This window comes from Vigna umbellata, chromosome 9, assembly GCF_029865625.1.
Source record: "Vigna umbellata cultivar VRB3 chromosome 9, Vumbellata_1.0, whole genome shotgun sequence".
Lineage (NCBI taxonomy): Eukaryota > Viridiplantae > Streptophyta > Magnoliopsida > Fabales > Fabaceae > Vigna > Vigna umbellata.
In genome coordinates this window covers 6,983,057-7,007,267 of record NC_142173.1, presented here as the reverse complement: position 1 = coordinate 7,007,267, position 24,211 = coordinate 6,983,057, and the positions used below count along the sequence as shown (strand labels likewise).

The window sequence follows — 24,211 nt, the reverse complement described above, 5'->3', positions numbered from 1 at the left end:
CAAAGTGTTTGTTTCTGCATGAAGATGAAGAAGAGTAGAAATGGGTAAATGAGAAAGTGAAGTTTCAGAGAGAGATGGATGAGATCAGAAATTACAGCAGAGGAAACAAAAAGTAGTTCATACCAGAGTCATACTCTCGTCACCGAACAGAATCCTTTAATAACACATTCTCTTTACGTGTTCTCACCCTTTTACACGTGTCCATTCTCACAGTTTCTTCTTCCACATATCCCTTCCTAGAAGCTACACTTCCCTCCACGTCTCCTTCACTTGTTACAATACCCTCTCCTTTATGAGCAACATTGTCCTCAAGGTTGAAGTAAGGATAAGCTTGTTAAAATTCATTAATATCCTGCAAAGTAGCTTCTTGAGGTGTAGTAGAGTGCCATTGAACCAACACCTGTTGTATGTCAGTGGAGTTACGTTGTATGACTCTTGTATCTAGCACTTTCATTGGACTTATAACAGGGCCAAACTGATTAGTGGTGAAAGGTAAAGGTAAGTATGGTTGAGACTGATTTCCCATAAACTTTTTGAGTAAAGAAATGTGAAAAACATGGTGAATTCGAGCTGTCTAAGGCAACTTTAACTTGTAAGCCACTGCACCAATCTTCTCCACTACTTCAAATGGACCAAAGAACCTCATGCTTAGTTTTTTATTCTTTCTAAGAGCCACCGAGTTTTGTCTATACGGCTGCAGTTTCACTAAGGCCAGATCACCAATTTACAGTTGCAGCTCTCTTCTTTTCTTATCAGCTTGTAGTTTCATGTAATTTTGAGCTCTAATGAGATTGTGCTTGAGCTGTTGCTGCAATTTATCCCTATTGCTTAGAGACTCTTGAATAGGAGGAGGAACTTTAGCGTTAACTTCATAAGGAATAACCACAAGGGGTTCCCGACCAAAAATAGCTTTAGAAGGACTCATTTTTATACTATGATGGTAAGAAGAATTATACCAATATTGTGCCCACGGAAGCATAGAATACCATAGCTTGGAACTCTAAAAACATAGCACCACAAGTACATCCCTAATGTCTTGTTAAGTATCTCAGTTTGGCCATCATTTTGAGGGTGATATACCAAGCTCATTGTCAAAGTAGTGCCTTGAGCTTTGAATAGGTGCTGCCAAAAAGAGCTAATAAAAATCCTCTCTATCCGAGACAATGGTTCTAGGGAAACCATGAATCTTTGCCACATTATTAATAAAAGCTTTTGCAACTGTCTTACTGTTATAATCAACTTTCAAGGGAATGAAATGCCCAAACATGGATAGTCTATCAATTACCACTAGGATTGTAGAAAAATTGTGTGAAGGAGGTAGATTTGTAATAAAATCCATTGCTATATCTTCCCAAATCTGTTGAGGTATTGGCAATGGTTGTAATAACCCATAAGGCAAAGCTTGATACACTTTAGCTTATTGGCAAATATTACATTATCTTATATACTGCTTGATATCTTCTTGCATCTTTGCCCAATAAAATTGATTGCAGATTCTGGCTATAGTCTTAGTAGTGCCAACATGACCCTCAACTTTAGAATCATGAAACTCCTACAAAATTTGATTCTTCAATGTCGTGTCTGCTGGTATCATTAATCTTCCAATTTTGAAAAGTATGCCATCTTTAACCACAAACTTCTGAGTAGGTAAAGTGCCTTGGGTATGTTGCAGCATCAACTTGCTCAAATCTGCATCCTTCTTTGTCATCTGAGCAATTTGTTCCAAGCATTTGAAATTGAACTTAGACCAAGCCAGCAAACAACTTCTAGACAAAGCATCAACTGAGATGTTCTCTTTTCCATGCTTATATTGTATAGTAAAATCATAGCCTAAAAACTTAGGAAGCCACTGCTACTGTTCTAGAGTTTGGAGCTATTGTTCAAGCAATTCTTTCAAACTTTTCTGATTGGTTTTAATAATGAACTTATGGCCCAACAAGTAATGTCTAAACTTAGCCAAAGCCTCTGTTATGGCATAAAATTCTTGGATATAAACAGATTGTTTTTGCATTCGAGGAGAAAGTTTCTTTGAAAAGTAAGCAATTGGATGTTGAGACTGGCTAAGAACAACTCCAATTCCTGACCCCGAAGCAACCGTTTCCAAAACAAACTGCTCTTCAAAATTTGGAATGGCAAGCACAGGAGCAGATGTCAAAGCCTCTTTCAAATTTTCAAATGCTAGGGATGCATTTTGAGTCCACTGAAATGATTCCTTTTTCAAAAAATCTGTTAAAGGTGCAACTATTGTGGCATAACTTTTAACGAATCTCGTATAGTAACCTGTGAGGCCTAAAAATTTCCTCAACTATTTGACTGTTGTAGGTAGAGGCCATTGTTTTACAACCTCTAATTTAGAAGTTCCCATAGCAACACTTGTACCTGATAAAGTAGGGCCCAAATAATCAATTTCACTCACCCTAAATGAGAATTTTGAGAGTCTTGCATATAATTGTTTTTGCTGAAGTGTTTTCAAGACTAATTCCAAATGATACAAGTGATCTTTCCATGTGGCACTAAACACCAAAATGTCGTAAAAAAATACTAGCACAAATTTCCGCAAATATGCCTTGAAAATCTCATTCATTAAACTTTGAAAAGAAGTTGGGGCATTAGTACCCAAATGGCATTACAAGCCATTCATAATGTCCATGGTAGGTTCGGAAAGAAGTTTTATATCTATGTTCTAGATTCAACAAGATTTGGTGATAACCAAATCTTAAGCCGAGCTTTGAAAAGAAAATTGCTCCAAATAACTCATCAATAAGTTCATCCACCGTGGGAATGGGAAAATTATCTTTAATTGTAATTGCATTCAAAGCGCGATAATCAATACATACTCTCCATGAGCCATCTTTCTTCTTGACCAAGATGATTGGAGAAGAAAGTGGACTTTTGCTTGGTTGGATTATGCCTTCCTCAAGAATGTTGTTGATGGATTGGCAAGTGTACCAAATCGCACAAGTAATATAAAATGGTAAGACCAAGTATCGTATCCCAGAGGACTATCGGCACTAAACAGTCGTGTGATAAAGTAATTAATTAAGACTTAAAATAAATGAGATCATTGGTTTAAAATGCAAAGACAGAAAATTAAATATGAATGCAAATTGATCAATAGTAAGTAACACAAAGATGAAAGGATGTTGTTTAATTGAGATGAATATGTTGTTGGGGTTAGATTTCACCAAGTTCCCTCTCATGTATATAAGAATTCCTCTTTATGCATTAATGTTAACGTATCTCACTAAAGTACTTAGAACCCAATCCCTTGGCGCAATAAGCCTGCCTTAATTCCTAGTTAGTACAATTCCTAGCGTTCCTAGAAAATTAAGTCTGAAGATCAAGAGCTTAAGACGACCAAGTACTCATACCCTCATCCTTGAGAAATATTACCCTTGGGAGAATTCAACAAGAATCTGATTATAAGGAACCTCCCAGCACTCATGCAATTCGTAAATCATGCAACTAAATGAGTTAAATAGAGCAAGCATTAAAACAGATGAATTCCCTAACAATAAATGAATAAAGCATATATGATTAAGAATAAATTCAAATACATGAGAGTTCACAAGGTTACATCATTCCCCAACAACAAATAGAGTTTAGTTCCCCATAGAAATGGAGAAAATAGATGTACAATGGAAAAGCATGAGATAGTAAAATCCTAAGAGTAGAAGAGAAAACTTCTGCTTCCAGATCTGCCTTCAAAGAGTAAAAGAGTGTGTTGTTGTGTTGCTCCAGCCAGAGATACAAAACCTAGAGCGCCTGGGTCCTTTACTCTCTTATTCATCAAATTCAACCTCAACTCTCATTCACACAACTTAATAAAAAAAGCATGAGTCCAAACAAGTTTCTAAGTCAAAAAGGGTGTATTTAGTATCAAAATTACATCACAGATAACGGTATTTTAAACCTTTATCACAACCCCAAACTTAGAACTTTTCTTGTCCTCAAGCAAAAAAATATATAACTTAACTCTCAACAAATATCACATTGGTTCAATAGTTTTTCAAAATTCTTTTTCTACGACAAGTAATCACTCAAATCAGCTCATCATAGGAATATCAGTCAAGATGCACAGATGCTTTCTCTCACATAACTTAAAGTGATACTCAAACAGTTCAACAGATGCTATCCTTAAGAGCAATCAATCAACCAAGCAGAGATGTAATCAAAAATTCAAAGAACTATTCCTCACCAAAGAAAGTGTTTCACTGAAGCACTCAAAAGTATATCACTCATGCACTCAAAAGTGTATCACTCAACTCACAGGTGTATAGTGAGATCTCTCAATGACTCTGCTATCACAGTATCACACAAATTAATTTTGCCTTTCATTTTAACCAAAACCAAACATACTAACAAGTAGGTTTTTATCACAAGGGCTTTTCTTGGCTTGTAACTTGGCTGGGTTAAGAAGAAACATAATTTTTCTGGTTAGCAAAATTCCTTGAGTTAAGAGAGACATTTATGAATTTATGAACTACTCACAAGTTCTCTTTTCAAGAAGATCTTTCCTAACATTTTTTTCTTGTAGTGAGCTCTATTTTCTTGTCTTTTTATTTTTCCTTTTTCCTTTCATTTTCTTTCCTTTTGATTTTTCTTTTTCTGTTGCTTTTAAATTGCTTACTGCTTAGAAAAGTGGGGTTGCTTACCAGCAACCCCAAACTTCAACCTTTTTCAATACCTCACAAATATTCTCAACTCAACTCAAAGTAAAGAATTTAAAATAGGGTTTTCAAAACATGCTTAAGGCTCAAGGTTCAAAAGGTAGAGCAATTGGTTTCTTTTTTCAATGGAAAAATTTATGAGGGCTAAAAGAATAAGGGAAAACAAAAGATGACCTTGATCATATGAAACATGCAAGCAAGTAGTTCAATCATAGAAAATTTGGGCAAAATCATTTATGCTTTCAGAGTAATAGCAATTATTCACAACAACTCTGAAGCCCAAAACTCACACAGGTAGACTCTCAAGTTCCAGAATTCAGAAAAACATCCTGCTCAGTATCTCAATCAAGTTTTACCTCAACCACCTGTTTCACATGTTAGAAGCAACCACCTGTGTGTTTTCATATCATGCATCCTCTCAACCTCAATTCAAACAATAAGCATCAAAAAGTAATTCTCATCAAAACATAACATTAAAAGAACTAAACCATTGTAATAAGATAGAGCAAAGTACATTATTGCAGAAAAAACAATAAAAACAGGAATATTAAAAGTGTTCAACAATAACCAAAATAAAAAAAATAATAAAATAAAAGCAAGGAAAAGTTTAGAAAGTTGGGTTGCCTCCCAGTAAGCGCTTCTTTAATGTCACTAGCTTAACCCAATAGATTCAATCTGGATCAACTAACTCCATGACTGTGGAAAGGTGTTCCACCTCACCACCCAAATAATGTTTGAGACGTTGTCCATTGACAACCCAACTTCTTTATTCAGATGTTGGATTTGTTAACTCAACTACTCCATGTGGAAGAATATTCTTGATCATAAATGGACCAGACCACTTGGACTTCAACTTTCCAGGGAAAAGTTTCAGTCGTGAATTGAACATCAGTACTTGTTGTCCTGGATTGAAGACTTTTTTTACCAGCTTCTTGTCATGATAAAATTTCACCTTTTCTTTATAATTCTTTGAAGAATCATAGGCATGCAGCCGCATCTCTTCAAGCTCAATAATTTGCCTTCTCCTTTTTCCGGTAGTGTCACAAGAATCATAATTCAAGAAGTTTAAAGCCCACAAAGCCATATGTTCCATCTCCACAGGAAGATGGCATGCCTTTTCATAAACCATTTGAAAGGGAGATAATCCAATAGCTATTTTCATTTCAGTTCTGTATGCCCAAAGGGCATCATCCAACTTTTGAGACCAATCTTTTCTTGATAAAGCCACTGTCTTTTCTAAAATTCTTCTTATCTCCCTTTTGGAGACCTCAGCTTGCCCATTTGTATGTGGATGATACGGTGTAGCTACCATGTGTCTCACACCATAATGCTTGAGTACCTTTGCCAACTGAAAATTGCAAAAATGAGATCCTCCATCACTAAGAAGTACCTGGGTGTTCCAAACCGGGAGAAAATTTGCCTTTTCAAAAAATTTGATGATAGTTTTGGAATCATTCTTGAGACAGGCTAGGGCTTCCACCCATTTGCCCACATAATCCATAGCCACCAAGATATACTCATTATTGAAAAAGGGTGGAAAAGGCCCAACAAAATCAATACCCCAACAATAAAAAATTTCCACTTCCAATATGGTTTGTAGTGGCATATCATGTCGTTTGGAAATAGTACATGTCCTTTGACACTTATCACAGTTTCTGGAATGATTATGAACATCTTTAAATAGAGTAGGCCAATAAAATCCTGACTGCAGTACTTTTGCAGCTATTTTCTCTCCACTAAAATGACCCCCATAAGGTGAGCCATGACAGTGCCATAAAATTCCTTCCACCTCTTCCTTAGTCACACAGCGCCTTAGAAGGTTATTTGTCCCAATTTTAAACAATTAAGGATCATCCCAAATAAACTGTTTGGCATCATGTAAAAATTTCTTTCTTTGTTGCCAATTGAGATCATTTGGGATTACTCCTGCAGCTTTGAAATTAGCCATATCAGCAAACCACGGCCTTTGTTGGATATACATGAGTGTTTCATCTGAGAAAGATTTCCAGATTTCTGCTTCCTTGCTTGTAACTTCACTGTTAACTAACCGGGATAAGTGATCAACAATTAAATTTTGTTTTCCTTTCTTGTCACGGATTTCCACATCAAATTCCTCTAACAAAAGCACCCATCTAATAAATCACGGTTTGGAATCCGGCTTGGTTATACTTTATAGCTGCATGATCTGTGTAGATAATCACTTTAGACCCAATGAGGTATGGTCTAAATTTCTCCAAGGCATATACAATAGCAAGAAATTCTTTTTCTGTGGTGGCATAATTCAACTAGGTTTCATTCATAACTTTGCTGGCATAATAAATAGTATGATATACCTTTTCTCTTTTCTTGGTTCCAATCTGGAGCTACAATTACTGGGGCAGAAATTAATTTTTTTTTAAAATATCAAATGCCTAAAGACATTCGTCCATCATCACAAAGGGTGCGTCCTTGACAAGGAGGTTGCTCAGTGGTTTGGCAATTTTTGAAAAATCTTTGATAAATCTTCTGTAAAAACCAGCATTACCCAGATAACTTTTGATCCCCTTCACATTGGTTGGTGGCGGAAGTTTTTCAATGACTTCCAATTTGGCTCTGTCAACCTCAATTCCCCTGGAAGAAATTTTATGCTCCAAAACAATACCTTCTGTGACCATAAAGTGACATTTTTTCCAATTTAGAACAAGGTTAGATTGGATGCATCTTTTGTTACCAATAAGGAGTATTGGTAAATCTTGAAGAAAATTGTTTTGATGATGTTGCAAGAAGTTTTAGTTGAAGAAGATATTAGAATTATTTAAAAGCAATTTGTAGAAATTAAATATAGTAGGAAAGTCTTGTAAACTTTGTAAAACTTGCATTTTTAACTACAACAATCGATTATCGAATGGCAATAATCGATTATCACAAAGTCATCCAGGAATAATCGATTATTACCTCATATAATCGATTATCACATTTTTTGAAAAACCTGTAACGGACTTCAATAATCGATTATCACTTACAATAATCGATTATTCGTGGCAGTTGAGACTTAACCTTAGATATTCAGAACAACTGGCTATATATTGGGCTTCTATGAAGTTCAAAAATAGAAGTTGAACAGAAGCTCTTGCAGAATACTGTTTGTCAGAGGAAGTTCTCAGAAGCTATAGTTAAAGTTCCCTTGCTTGGTCTCGTGAACAGGAGGGGCTCGCGTTTCGTGTGTCGATAGTCGGAGCAAGCTCTCTTCGAGTTAGCAAGGTGCTCTGCCTGGTCTCGTGAATAGGAGAAGCTCGTGTTTCGTTTGTCGATAGTCGGAGCGGTTCTCTTCGAGTTGGCAGAGTGTTCTTCTTCCGGTTCGTTCGTCGAAGGAAGGTTTATTTATCTGTTTTATTCACTATTTGTTGTAATCTGTGAAACATCTTTTTAGTGGAACTGTTGATCACTTTTTATAGTGATTAACGACTGGATGTAGATTCTGTTGAATCGAACCAGTATAAAAATTACTCGTGTGATTTTCCATTCCCTATATTTTTTATCTTTTACGCATATCAACTGTTTGATAGATTTTCTAAAAACAGACCAATTTATTTTAAAAAGGTGACCGAACATGCTTTCTGCTACTCTAAGCTTTATTCCGCTGCGTTACACTCTGTCTGGTACCAATCAATAATTGGTATCAGAGCTTGCTTTGATAGTTTTTCAAAATTTACGAAAATGGCCGGTCACAACCAACACCTTGTATATGTCGAGGGTGCTTATATTAACAAACCACCACTTTTTACTGGTGATAACTATGCGTTCTGGAAAGTCAGAATGGAAATTTTTATGGGATCTGTTGACAGAGGCATCTGGGAAGCTGTACAAAATGGTCCTTATATTCCTAAAAACAGAGTTGAATATGTAGAAGTAGAAAAACCATTTTTTGAGTGGACTAATGAAGAAAATAGACGAGCCCAGTTTGATATTAAAGCTCGTAATATTATTTCATCTGCTGTTGTGCTTAATGAATTTTATAGAATTTCAGTGTGTAAGACAACACAGGAAATGTGGGAAGTTCTCAGAGTCACACATGAAGGAAATGAGGACGTGAAACGTGCAAGGAAGAACACTCTCATTCAGGAGTATGAGATGTTCAGAATGCAACCTGGAGAATCAATTTCTGATGTCCAAAAGCGTTTCACTCACATAGTGAACCACTTGACAGGGTTGGGTAAGACTTTTGGTACTGATGAATTGAATGTAAAAATTTTGAAATCATTGGACAGGTCGTGGCAACCAAAGGTGACTGCCATCTCTGAGTCTCAAAATCTCACTCAAATGTCAATGCCAATTTTGTTTGGGAAACTTCGTGAGCATGAGCTTGAGTTGAGAAGATTGACGGCTAAAGAAGATCAAGGCAAAAGAAAGACACTAGCCTTCAAGTCCGAGATCTCCAAAGGAAAAAACTCTAAAAGGATTGAAGATGATGATTCTGATGATGAGGAGAACATGAGCCTCATGATAAAGAAATTTGCCAAGTTTATGAACGCAAAAGGAAAGGACAAATTTTGTAAAGAAAGGAGAGAAAATCAAGAATCTCCTTCAAGTGTTAAATGCTATGGATGTGGAGAAAGAGGGCACATGAAAACTGAATGTCCAAAGAACAAGAAAAGTGAAGAAAAGAAAGAAAGGAAATTCCCAAAGAAGAAGAAAGCTTACATAGCTTGGGAAGACAATGCATCTAGCTCAACAAGCTCAAGTGATTCAGATGAAGAAGCTAATATTTGTCTAATGGCTAACTCAGAAGATACTGGAAGCCAAGTAAGTGATTCCAACTTTGAATCTAGTGAATTAGACTTGCAAAAGGCCTTCTGTGAATTGTTGATTGAATCTGAAAAACTTGATGCTGCACATAAAAAACTTAAGAAAGAGCACAATGAATTAAAATTGAATTATGAAAAGTTTCTTGATGATGAAGTTGTCTTAAGAAATAAAGTTAGTTCTTTAGAAACAAAATTATCTGATGCAAATGCTACTGTTGAACCTGTTGAATGCTTGTCTTGTAAGAGTCATATGTTTGATATTGACATACTTGAAAACTTACTTGCAAAGGAAACCAAGACTAATTCACATGCTAAGACAAACCTTAATAGAAGCAGTGTTGAAAATAGAAATATGCATCAAATAAATAAGTCCAAAGTAAGAAGAACTCGTAGAGTTTGGGTTGAAAAAGGGACTTTTGTTAAAAACAAAGTAAGTAATGCTTGTTGTTTTTACTATATGAAGCATGAACACACATCAAACAAATGCAACATTAAACATTTTGGTATTCCAAATGGTAAATATGCATGGGTTAAAGTTGTGAAATGATTTATACTCGCATGAACTAACCCCAAGGACCCATAATTAGATTGGGGACCTAAAACTCTTGCTAGTTTGTTTTGTAGGAATCTACTAAGTCAAAGAAGTCATTGTGGTATCTTGACAGTGGATGTTCAAGACACATGACTGGTGACAAGAAAAGATTCATCTCTTTTGAGAAGAAAAAGCAAGGATTTGTGACTTATGGGGATAACAACAAAGGTAGAATCATGGGTACCGGAGACATTGGAGGAGGAAATACATTGACTATAAGAGATGTGCTATATGTTGAAGGCCTCAAGCATAACCTCTTAAGCATAAGTCAATTATGCGACAAAAGTCTCAAGGTAACTTTTGAAAGTGATAAATGCACTGTTTACTTTAAAGATTCTACTGATATTGCTTTGCAAGGTGTTAGGCATAACAATATTTATTTGATTGATATTGAAAGTGCATCTAATCATAGTATAACATGCTTAGTTGCTAAAGAAGAAAATCCTTGGCTATGGCATAAAAGAGTTGCACATATTCATATGCAACATTTGAATAAATTGATTTCAAAAGATCTTATGATTGGTTTGCCTAAACTGAAATTTGAAAAAGACAAATTATGCACTGCATGTCAAAAAGGTAAACAAACCAAATCTTCATTTTCATCCAAAAGCATGATTTCAACATCAAAACCTTTAGAACTTTTGCATATGGACTTATTTGGTCCATCTAGAATTAAAAGTTTTGGTGGAAATTACTATGCTCTTGTAATTGTTGATGATTACACAAGATTCACTTGGACCTTCTTTTTAAATTTGAAAAGTGAAGCTTTCAAAGCCTTTAAATCTTTTGCAAAAAGTATTCAAAATGTAAAAGACTTGAAAATCAAAACATTAAGAAGTGATCATGATGGAGAATTTGAAAATGAATCTTTTGAAAAATTTTGTGAAGAATATGGCATAGCACATAACTTTTTTGCACCTAGAACTTCCCAACAAAATGGTGTTGTTGAAAGGAAAATAGATCATTAGAAGAATTAGCTAGAACCCTTATGAATGAATCTAATGTGCCAAAATATTTTTGGGCTGATGTAGTTAGTACTGCTTGTTATGTGTTAAACAGGATGCTTACTAGGCCAATTCTGAAATTAACTCCATATGAAATGTTGAATGGTAGAAAACCAAATGTATCTCACTTAAAAATATTTGGGTGCAAATGCTTTGTCTTGAATAATGGAAAAGACAATCTAGGTAAATTTGATGCAAAATCTGATGAAGGAATTTTCCTAGGATATTCTTTGACCAGTAAAGCATATAGAGTATTTAATAGAAGAACTTTGATAATTAAAGAATCAATGCATGTTGTCTTTGATGAGATTGTGGACCTTGAGGAAAACCCTCTTGAGTCAAAAAAAACCCTATTGCAGGTGATGAGGATTATTTGAAGGAAGCTCTTGAAGAGATGTATCTAAATGAGAACTATCCTTCAGAACTTCAAGAAACACCTCAAGCTGTTGATTCTAAAAGATATCAACAACCAAGAGGACTCTCCTTGGACAACATCATTGGAGACATTTCAAAAGGAGTAACTACTAGACATAATCTTAATAATTTGTCTAACTGTAGCTTTTGTGTCTCAGATAGAACCCAAGAATATAAAGGAAGCTCTCGAAGATGATAAGTGGTGAGTTGCTATGCAAGAAGAGCTAAACCAATTTGAAAGGAATGAAGTCTGGGAACTTATTCCAAAGCAAGATAATTATCAAGTCATAGGAACTAAATGGGTATTCAGGAACAAGCTTGATGAGGATGGAAACATCACAAAGAATAAAGCAAGGCTAGTTGCAAAGGGCTACTGTTAAGAGGAAGGTATAGACTATGATGAAACATATGCACCAGTGGCCAGGTTATAAGCAATTAGATTGTTGCTTGCATATGCATCTTTGATGAAATTTAAATTGTATCAAATGGATGTGAAAAATGCGTTTTTAAATGGTTTCATAAAAGAAGAGGTATATGTTAGTCAACCTCCTGGTTTTGAGGATTTCAAATTTCCTGATCATGTTTATAAGTTGAAAAAGGCCTTGTATGGTTTTAAACAGGCACCTAGGTCTTGGTATGAAAGACTTAGTACCTTCTTACTTGATAATGATTTTTCTAGAGGTAAGGTTGATTCAACCTTATTTATAAAGAAAGTAGGAAAACACATCTTGATTGTACAAGTTTATGTAGATGATATTATCTTTGGGTCAACTGATGACTCCTTATGTGAAGAATTTGAAAAAATAATGCAAGGTGAGTTTGAGATGTCTATGATGGGTGAGCTGAATTTCTTTTTAGGACTACAGATAAAACAGATGAATGAAGGTACTCTTATTTCCCAAACAAAATATTGTAGAGAAATTCTTAAGAAATTTGGTATGGATACGTGTAAAGAAGCTAGTACACCTATGGGTACTTCATGCTATTTAGATAAGGATGAATCTGGAAAAGGAGTAAATGAAACTATGTTTAGATGCATGATAGGATCTTTATTGTACTTAACTGCTAGTAGACCAGATATTATGCAAAGTGTATGCGTGTGTGCTAGGTACCAAGCAAATCCTAAAGAATCTCATTTGACTGCTGTCAAGAGAATCTTAAAATACCTTAAGGGAACCACTTCGTTTGAACTTTGGTATCCATCTGATGCTTCACTTAGTTTAATAGGTTATTCTGATGCAGACTATGGTGGTTGTAAAATTGATAGGAAAAGTACTAGTGGTACTTGTCATTTTCTGGGCTGTTCTTTGGTATCCTAGAATTCAAAGAAACAAGCGTGTGTAGCCTTGTCTACCACTGAAGCTGAATATATTGCTGTTGGAAATTGTTGTGCCCAAATTTTGTGGATGAAACAGCAACTGGAAGACTTTGATATCTTCCATGATAATATTCCTTTAAAATGTGATAATACTAGTGCTTTAAATTTAACTAAGAATCCCATAATGCACTCAAGGACTAAGCACATTGAGATTAGACATCATTTCTTAAGAGACCATATTCAAAAGGGGGATTGTCAAATTGAATATGTTGATACCTTACATCAATTAGCTGATATTTTCACCAAGGCGCTACCTAAGGATAGATTTTTTGAGCTTAGAAGAGAGTTAGGAGTATTAGACATGTCTTAGGATCAACGCTTATGAAAATTTTCACATTTTCGTAAAATTAACGCTTCATAATCTATTATCATAAGGCAATAATCGATTATTCAAACTTAAAACTCAAATCTGGGAAATTTTGAACGAATAATCAATTATCATCAGGCATAATCGATTATCATGCAATTTCTGGGCAGCGATTCTTGAGTCATAATCGATTATCACGCTAACAGTTTCAAAAATAAAGTCGTTGGAGCATCCCATAACGGCTATAAACGGCCATAAACGGCTAGTTTTTCCATTCTTCTTATAAATAGCCTCCTATAATCGATTATTAAACACTTCTTTGCACCCAGAAACTGCTGAAATCAAATCTTGAGCTCAAAACCTCTCCATTTTTATTCACTTTCTCAAAATCTCACTACCTCAAACTTTCTCCATGGCGGATTCAAGAAGACATCACCGCAGAGCTGCTGGAGCATCCTCTTCCTCTCAACCACGTCCTGCAACCATTGATGGGTGGATTTCAGATCAAGGAAAACATGCGGACTATGTTAATTCTTGGCAAGAAAGAAGAATCATGGCAGTAAAGTATATTCGCCTTGATTTTTTTCGTTTCTATGGATTTCAATTTCCAGATCTTTTTGCTGTTCAAGGACTCACGAATCTGGTGGAGCAAAAAGGTTACATTTATCCCGATCTCATAAGAGTTTTCTACTTCAACTTGAGATATCGAGATGGGATTATATCCACTAAAGTAAAGGGTGTCCGCATGATTTTAGATGATGATGTGTGGACCAACGTTGCTCAACTTACCATCTGGGATGATGCTGTAAAAGTTCATCTAGGACTTCAAGATTTCAATAGGTTGATGACTTTCCAATCCTTCTTGCGTCACCCTGAACATCAGACTAATCAAAGGCAATTGCTTGTTGGAGGTTTCAAGGTTGAAGAAAGGATGATTCACTACTTGATTGTCTGGATACTATGTCCTAGAGCAACCAATCATGCTCAATGCTTTGAGCAGGATCTACTTCTTCTGTATGGGATCCTAAATCACATACACATCGACTGGCCTGCTCTCATTGCTGACACAATGGTAAAAGCTAAGAAATCCCATTCTTATCAATTTCCCTATGCTCTTCTTCTTTCTAGGATTTTGGAGTATAAAAGGTGTAAATGTTGAAGGAGAACTTGTCCAAGCCATTCAAGCTGTTGGCTCGAAAATTGGAGATACTACCTTTCGTCAGATGGGATTCATTACTAGAGGACGAGTTCTCATTCACAAAGATGATGACCATCCTAATGAAGATGAAGATGATGACATCGATACTCATATGGCAGAACCAGTTAGTGCTGCTGCTCCTTCTGATGTTGGTCCATCTACCATGCCCCTCATCCTCCTCACTCTCCATGGAAGAACATTTTGCTAGATTATCTAAGCAATTAGAGGATATGAGTCTAGCACAAAGAACACACTTTGAGGAGATTTATGAGTGGCAACAATCTATTGATGAGTACATGGTTGATCAATTTGTTGATCTTGATGTTCGCCTATTTAACATCGAGAATCATCTCAACCTTCAACCTCTAGAAAGATCTCCTAGTCTTGAGTTTAGATATAGGTTCTATGTTAGCATGTTTTGTTGTTTGCTTGCTATTTCATCTATGTTATAATTTTGTCTTTTATGTTTCTTCTTATAATGTAGTCCTTCTTTTCATAAATAAAATGATTTCTTGATTATATGCATACTTTGTTTAATTGAGGGGGAGATCGTATTTAGGGAGAGCTTTTTACATCAAATCTTTTTGCTTATGATCAAAAAGGGGGAGAAGAATAATATAAGGAGAGAAGTATAAATTAATACAGGTATTGCTAACTTTGTTGTTGTCTGTTAGTTTGTATGTTTTGCAGGTAAGCCAAAATTGCTTTTAAAATTGAATTTTTTGATGCTCATAAAAAAGGGGGAGATTGTTACCAATAAGGAGTATTGGTAAATTTTGAAGAAAATTGTTTTGATGATGCTGCAAGAAGTTTTAGTTGAAGAAGATATTAGAATTATTTAAAAGCAATTTGTAGAAATTAAATATAGTAGGAAAGTCTTGTAAACTTTGTAAAACTTGCATTTTTAACTGCAATAATCGATTATGGAATGACAATAATCGATTATCACAAAGTCATCCAGGAATAATCGATTATTACCTCATATAATTGATTATCACATTTTTTGAAAAACCTGTAACGGACTTCAATAATCGATTATCACTTACAATAATCGATTATTTGTGGCAGTTGAGACTTAACCTTAGATATTCAGAACAGCTGGCTATATATTGGGTTTCTGTGAAGTTCAAAAATAGAAGTTGAACAGAAGCTCTTGCAGAATACTGTTTGTCAGAGGAAGTTCTCAGAAGCTATAGTTAAAGTTCCCTTGCTTGGTCTCGTGAACAGGAGGGGCTCGCGTTTCGTGTGTCGATAGTCGGAGCAAGCTCTCTTCGAGTTAGCAAGGTGCTCTGCCTGGTCTCGTGAATAGAAGAAGTTCGTGTTTTGTTTGTCGATAGTCGGAGCGGTTCTCTTCGAGTTGGCAGAGTGTTCTTCTTCCGGTTCGTTCGTCGAAGGAAGGTTTATTTATCTGTTTTATTCACTATTTGTTGTAATCTGTGAAACATCTTTTTAGTGGAACTGTTAATCACTTTTTATAGTGATTAACGACTGGATGTAGATTCTTTTGAATCGAACCAGTATAAAAATTACTCTTGTGATTTTCTATTCCCTACATTTTTTTATCTTTTATGCATATCAACTGTTCGATAGATTTTCTAAAAACAGACCAATTTATTTTAAAAAGGTGACCGAACACGCTTTCTGCTACTCTAAGCTTTATTCCGCTGCGTTACACTCTGTCTAGTACCAATCAACATCTTTTAAGTACAACATCCATGTTAGACAAACACTCATGAAAGGAACTGCCAAATACTGAAAAATCATCCATGAAGACCTCAATGCACTTTTCTATTAAATCTGCGAAAATAGCTTGCATGCATCTCTGAAAAGTTGCTGGAGCATTACATAACCCAATCGGCACTTTTCTGTAAGCAAAAACTCCAAATGGGCATGTAAAAGTTGTCTTCTCTTGGTCTTTTGGATCCACCACAATTTGATTGTAACATGAATATCCCTCCAGAAAGCAATAAAAAGTCTGACCTGACAACCTCTCTAGCATCTGATCCATAAAAGGAAGGGGAAAGTGATCATTTCTAGTAGCATTGTTCAACTTCCTGTAGTCAATACACATCCTCCAGCCTGTAACAGTCCTTGTGGGTATGAGCTCATTTTTTCCATTATAAATAATTGTCATCCCACCCTTTTTTGGTACCACTTGTACTGGGCTTACCCATGCACTATCAGAAATAGGATAAATAATGTCAGCTTCAAGTAACTTTAGCATTTCTTTTCTCACCTCCTCCTTCATCACTAGATAGAGCCTCCTCTGTGGTTGGGCAACTGGTTTGTAATCATCTTCCATAAATATCCTATGCATGCAATATGTTGGACTTACACCTTTGAGATCTGAGATTGATCATCCAATTGCTCCTTTGTTGGCTTTGAGTATTTTTGCCAACTTTTCTTCTTCTTTGGGAGACATAGAGTTGCTAATGATGACTGGTTTGTTTCCACCTTCTTCTAGAAACACATATTTCAGGTGTGGTGGTAACATCTTCAACTCCTTTTTGCTTTCCTTGGCTTTTTCTTCTGTATTTTGCAAAGGATCCTTTTTTAATTCTTTCAAATCAGTCAAGCACTCATCAATTAATTCCTCTTCTTTTTCATTCAGCTCTTCGCAAGTGTCAACTAGTATTTCCTCCAAAGAAAGAGTATCACTTGTGTTGTTTTCTTGGATCATGCAAATTTCATCAAGTGCATCAAGATGAAAACATTCCTTATCATCTTTTGGGTGAGGCATGGCTTTAAAGACATCAAAATTTACTTCTTCATCTTGCACTCTCACCTTTAGTTTGCCATTTTCCACATCAATCAAAACTCTTGCTGTCTTCATAAAAGGTCTCTCAAGAATAAGAGGTACATTCACATCCTCCTCCATCTCCATGATGATAAAGTCCACAGGAAAAATAATTTTATCTACTTCACAAGCAAATCTTCAGCCACCCCATAAGGATATTTCAGAGATCTGTCTGCAAGTTGAAGAGTCATCCGAGTAGGCTTGAGTTCCAACCCCTCAATCTTTTCAAACATGGATAGCGACATGAGACTAATATTGGCTCCCAGATCAATAAGTTCTTTTCCAACAGAGATATTCCCTATAGTGCAGGGAATGGTGAAACTTCCTGGATCTTTATACTTGGGGGTAGGAGATTTTGTATGATAGCGCTACAGTTTCCTTGAACTTCAATAGTTTCTTCTTCAATGTACTTCCTTTTCTTTGTGAGGAGCTCCTTCAAAAATTTAGCATATGAAGGCATTTGTTGCAGAGCTTCAGAGAAGGGTATATTAATCTCCAATTTCTTGAAGATTTCCACGCTCAAACTGTTTTTCTTTTTCCTTCCTAGAATAATTCTTTGGATAAAGAAGGGGCTTTTCATAAGATTCTTTTTTCTTTCTCTCATCTTCTTCCTCTCTCTTTTTTTTTCTTTTTTTCTCTCTTCTTTTTCTTTTTTCTCTCTCTTTTTCTCTTTTCTCTCTCTTTTTCTTTTTTTTTCTCTCTCTCTTCTTTTTCACTCAACCTTTCTTTTTCTTTTTCTTTACTCTTTTTCTTTCTTTTTCACTCAACCTCTCGTCTAAAACTTTGCCACTTCTAGTAACAATAGCGTTGCATTCTTCTCTAGAGTTGGCTTTCAGGTTACTCCCCATATCATCCAACTTCTAAATCATGTGACAGAGCTACTTCTCTATCCTCTTGAATGTTGCTTGATTGCTTTTATGATGAGAATCAGACACCTGTAGTAACTGTTGAAGGGTGTCATCCATCTTAGCCCATCTTTCTGATAAAGAAGGTTGTTGCTGCCATTGTTGTTGACCGACAACTTGTCCGAATTGCATCCTGCAAGTTAAAAATTCTAAAAATATTGTTAGCAAAAATAAAAATAAAATTAAAAATAAAAGATACGAAAATAAAATAAAACAAAATAAAATCAAATAAAATAAAACAAAGCCAAAATTAATTAAGAATCACACAAATAGAATAGTTTAAACCGTGAGTCCCCGACAACGACACCAAAAACTTGTTGATGGATTGACAAGTGTACCTAATCGTACAAGTAATATAAAATGGTAAGACCAAGTATCGTATCCCAGAGGACTCTCGGCACTAAACAGTCGTGTGATAAATTAATTAACTAAGACTTAAAATAAATGAGATCATTGGTTTAAAATGCAAAGACAGAAAATTAAATATGAATGCAAATGGATCAATAGTAAAGTAACACAAAGATGAAAGGATGTTGTTTAATATGAGATGAATATGTTGTTGGGGTTAGATTTCACCAAGTTCCCTCTCATGCATGTAAGAATTCCTCTTTATGCATTAATGTTAACGTGACTCACTAAAGTACTTAGAACCCAATCCCATGGCACAATAAGTCTGCCTTAATTCCTAGTTCGTGCAATTCCTAGCGTTCCTAGAAAATTAAGTTTGAAGATCAAGAGCTTAAGACGACCAAGTACTCATATCCTCATCCTTGAGAAATATTACCCTTGGGAGAATTCAACAAGAACCTGAATTGTAAGGAACCTCCCGACACTCATGCAATTCATAAATCATGCAACTAAATGAGTTAAATAGAATAAGCATTAAAACAGATGAATTCCCTAATAATTAATGAATAAAGCATATATGATTAAGAATCAATTCAAATACATGAGAGTTCACAAGGTTACATCATTCCCCAACAACAAATAGAGTTTAGTTCCCCATAGACATGGAGAAACTAGATGTACAATGGAAAAGCATGAGATAGTAAAACCCTAAGAGTAGAAGAGGAAGCTTCCGCTTCTAGATCCGCCTTCAGATAGTAAAAGAGTGTGCTGTTGTGTTGCTCCAGCCAGAGATACAAAACCTAGAGTGTCTGGGTCCTTTAAATAAAGTTGGAAAACAGTAGAAACAGGGCCCAATCCAAAAAATTCGAAACAGAGCAAAAAATTGGGTCAGATCAGCAACGCGCGACCGCCCGGGCGATGGACGTCGACTTCTACAAGGCTTGAGCCTTCAATTTTGCCCAAGCTTCAGGGGTCCACCGACCGGGCAGCGAGCGTCGATTTTTCCACGCTCAAGCCTACTGCAGGTCGCCCAAGCTTCGTGCGTTTCCCTCTTCTGGTGCTTTTCTAGGCCTTTCTGAGCTCTATATCCTTAGCACTTCATCTCTGCTTCCTGTATTAACTCATTTTCTATCAAAACAAATGGAATTAGTCATAAAATCATCAAATTCAACCTCAACTCTCTTATTCACACAACTTAACAAAAAAAGCATGAGTCCAAGTAAGTTTCTAAGTCAAAAAGGGTGTATTTAGTATCAAAATTACATCACAGATAACGGTATTTTAAACCGTTATCACATGCCATGCACCAATTTTTCAATTTCAGCTTTTTCACTATATGGGTACCTGTATGGGTTAACCTTGACAGGTTTAGAGCCTTCCATCAAAGGAATAGAATGATCATGGAATCGAGGAGGTGGCAAGGATGTTGGGACATCAAAAATTGAACTGTAATTGCGTAACAACAAGGCCAAATCTGGTGCGACATCCACAGGGAGAGCAAACACAAGGGACTGAGAGGGACTGTCTTGGAGCAGTTGCATACTGAAATCAGCAATAGAATCAGTGTTTACCATTCTTCTTATGTGATGTAAATGTGCTTGCGTAGGTGAAGAATCAAGATTGCCTTGTAGAGTGATAAATTTCCCCTCACAAAAAAACTTCAACTACAATATGAGATCCTATGGTTTTTAACCAATTAGCTCCCAAAATCATATCAACACCTAAAATAGGTAGCAAAAATACAAGTAATTTAAATCTAGCCCCTTGAACATCAATATGCAAAGCTTTAATCAATCCTTCAGCTTTCATATAACTTTCATTTCCCACCATAACTTTTAACAAAGGAGCTGGTTTTATGTCCAACTAAAGAAACTTAACGATCTGTGGCTGTAAAACATTATCTAAACTACCTCCATCTACTAATACCGTGATTAGCAAAGAATTAATGTGAGAAACAAAAAGAATGGTGCCAACTCCCACACCTCCCTTCATAGCATTTAAAGACAAATAATGAGTATCTTCTAATCCATCTTCTCTATTTGTATGAGTCACAGATTGGAGATTTTCAGTCTCATTATCATAATCAAAATCCTTCTCTTCAGCTTGTAACATCAACAACTGTCTATTAGCACACTTAGGATTGAAAGTAAACTTCTCATCACATAAATAACATAAACCTTTTTCTCGCCTCAATTGCAACTCCGCATGTGTAATTTTTTTTACATTGGAATGGAGTATTGGTGGACTGGTAGGTGTGGGAAGCAGTGGAGGTAGTGACTGTTTCACTGTATTCTTTATTGTAGTAAGATTTGTAGTGATAGATAATAATGGAGAATATCTATGAGTATATGTGGTAGAACGTTGCTGCACAACAGGAGCATACTTTTCTTCATACAATTTGGCCAAAGATACTGCGCGCAGAAGATTAGTGGGACATTGAGCCACTACGTCCCTTCTAATATCCCGATTTAAACCACTTACGAAACAATTTAACACCGCACCATCAATAAGACCCTCAGATCTATTAGCTAGGGCCATGAATTTGAGGTAGTACTCTGAAACTGTGCCAGATTGATACAGTTTGAACAATTCTACAGTTGGCGAGTCGAAAGGAGATGGTTCAAAATGGCTCTCCAAAGCTCTCGTCAAATATGACCATGTGCGAACTACCGCCATACGGTGTAACATTTGAAACCACGAAATCACATCCTTCTCAAAATGAATAGAAGCTATGTCGACTCTCTCTTGATCCGGAGTATGATGATAATTAAAAAACAGCTCTGCTTTGAAAATCCATTCTAACACCGGTGTTGTTCCATCAAAATGAGGAAAGCCCAAGGAGATGTTGCAAACCGGCAGCGCAGAAGCGGAGGGAGTCACCAGCAACGGCGACCCATTTGAGTTCGAAGCATCAATGTGCCGATTGTCTCCATGCCTTAAAGAATCAAACAATTTTTGTACCTTATACATACGATCGTTATTTGCAGTTTGAAATTGAAGGAGCAAATCTCGATTGGCTTTATTACGATCCGGTTGTTTCTCGATCCAATTCAAAATGGAAGTGAGTTGGGTTTGCATGTCCTTCATCCGAGTATTCTCAGCCATTGACGTCAATGAAAGCATCAATGTAATGGGGAATTTTATTGAAACAGAATGCAACAGTAAAATCTGTGAAATTGGCTTACAACTGGAACAAGAATGCAATAATTACAATATAGAAAAATTCAAATAATCTTCAATCTAGAATTCCCCAAAGTGTTTGTTTCTACCTGAAGATGAAGAAGAGTAGAAATGGGTAAATGAGAAAGTGAAGTTTCAGAGAGAGATGAATGAGATCAGAAATTACAGAAGAGGAAACAAAAAGTAGTTCATACTAGAGTCATGCTCTCCTCACCGAACAAAATCCTTTAATAGCACATTCTCTTTACATGTTCTAACCCTTTTACACGTTTCCATTCTCACAGTTTCTTCTTCCACGTGTCCCTTCCTAATAGCTGCATTTCCCTCCACATCTCCTTCACTCGTTACAATAGATCTTAACACTAGTAAGATATTGTCCGCTTTGGGTCAAGCCTTCATGAGTTTGCTTTTGGTACCACTCCAAAAGGCCTCTTACCAATGAAGATATCTTATGTGTATATAAACCCATGTCCAACTCTTATTTTATTCTATGTACGACTTTGTTTGTACCCAACAGTCATATCCCTCCTATATCAGACGTCTACGACCGCTGAGCGGCGTTGGCTCGGGCTCTATGCGAAAAAACCATGGAATTGGCATGTAAGTCATTTCACGTCTGTCTGTACACTGATCGACGTTAATAGACGTCAGACATACATTAACCGACATCTACTGGTTTCTTTAAAAAAATAATAATTTATTTTTACAATAAAACCACACCTGAAAAACATAAAATTGTCCCACCATAGCATAATATAATATATTTTATGCGTTTCAAGTTAACAAAATACTAAATAAACTAAAAAACAATCCAAAACCTAAACTATCAAAACTTAAACTTAAACTAAAGGTAATTAATGTTCAACAACAATAGAAGAATAAAAGTCTTCCTAAGTCCATCTCTAGAGAAGATAAACTGCCTACTCTTGTCATATCTTTTTAATTGTGTCCTCTGATATAGGATATGGATTTCGTTTCACATATTATTTTCTCCTATTTTTTCCCGTTTTCTTGAATATGGTCAATCCCACACATTTGTTTTTTCATTTCAACCATTTCTTGCTTTTTAAGTAAGGTTCTTGTTTGTTTGTTTTGTTTGTTAAAGTGTTAGGTTTTTTTGTTGCTATGAGATATTAGATTTTTGAAGATCTTTTGCTAAATAATTATTCATGTATAGTGTTATTTTTTATTTTTAACTTAAAAATATTAGATTACTTACAACACCAATCAAATATACACTCTATAATCGATTTAATATAATCAAAATATATATTGTACTTATATATTTGAATTTAATTTCTTAAAGAAATACTTAATTTTGAAAGGACTTAATTCATTGTTAGAAAATGTTTTTTCTCAATTTATTAAGTTGTTAAGTATCAATTCAAGATTAATTTTTTATCAATTAAACTAGAATTTGAAGTTTTAGAAAAAAAATAAAAATAAAATACTATAAAACATGAGAACAAATATGTGCTAAAATCGAAAATAAACACGGAAGACAATAAAGAAAGTACATGTGATAAAAAAACAATTTAATTAAAAATATTTAATAATATACTACTTTAATTTTTGTAAAAATTAAAAATCAATCTAAAATATTATTTTCTTATTCTAACTATAATTTATTATTATTAGGAAATATTGTAATATTAATTTATGTATGATAAAAAAAGGTTATTATGAATTTTAAATGTTATAAAACTGGATATTTAAGTTTTTTTTAAACTTTAACATATTATATTTTTAATATTAATTATTATAATAATTTTATTAATACCAATTTAGTTCCATCACGTATTGAATCCTATAAGAAGAAAAGTGTTCTTATATCTTTGAACACTGTAATAAAATAATTGCACATGCTAGTCACAGGGTATATATAATAACACTGTGAGAATCAACATGATAACTTTATTTATTTGTCATAAATTTCAGTAAGAAAATATTATAATTCAATTCACTACATTAATTTAATACTGACTTTTGTGCTTTTCGAGACATGCACATTTATTTTAATGTAGAATACACATTAAGAATGAATGAACATGATAACTTTGTTTATTTGTCATAGATATCATAAATTTCAGTAAAAACAATATTATAATTCAATTCACTACATTAATTTAATATTAACTTTTGTGCTTTTTAAACATGCACATTTATTTTAGAGCATGAATTTTCTGAACTGTATCCAAAGAAGAATGTTAGTACATGATATAAATAATCTAAAAGAAAATGTATGAAAAGTACACATTTTTTTAATGTAGGGTCCTTTTCACATTTTTTAGTACATTGTGTCAGAATTGCTTTTTTGCAGGAACAAGTTGCATTAAGGTGTGAAATTTCAAAGAAAATTCATCGATCAATGGAGAAAAAAAAACTCTTGAGGAGAAGTCAAATTTAATTACACTAGAAAGAGGTGAAGAAATAAAAAAGAAACACGTCTTTTGGAGTAGTTATCATTTTTAGAATGATTTTAAACAAATCAACTCATTTTGGAAAGAAAGGACAAAATAATCATAGAAGGTAAAAACAAAATTAAATAAACAAGATAAGAACAAGTTCAAGAAAATTTCTTAGAAAATTAGAAGAAATAAATAATGATATATAGAAAATAACTAATGTATGCAT

The 24,211-nt window shown here is 34.9% G+C and overlaps 1 protein-coding gene and 1 pseudogene across 1 annotated transcript; both read right to left on the bottom strand.

Annotated features, from left to right (window-relative positions):
- Positions 1-5,436: 5,436 nt before the first annotated feature.
- On the bottom strand, positions 5,437-6,171 carry LOC148192442 (uncharacterized). Its single transcript, XM_088099199.1, has one exon. The coding sequence runs from the start codon at positions 6,169-6,171 to the stop codon at positions 5,437-5,439; it is 735 nt and encodes a 244-aa protein (XP_087955325.1).
- Positions 6,172-20,508: 14,337 nt separating this feature from the next.
- Positions 20,509-21,502, bottom strand: LOC148192441 (uncharacterized; annotated as a pseudogene).
- Positions 21,503-24,211: the final 2,709 nt, after the last annotated feature.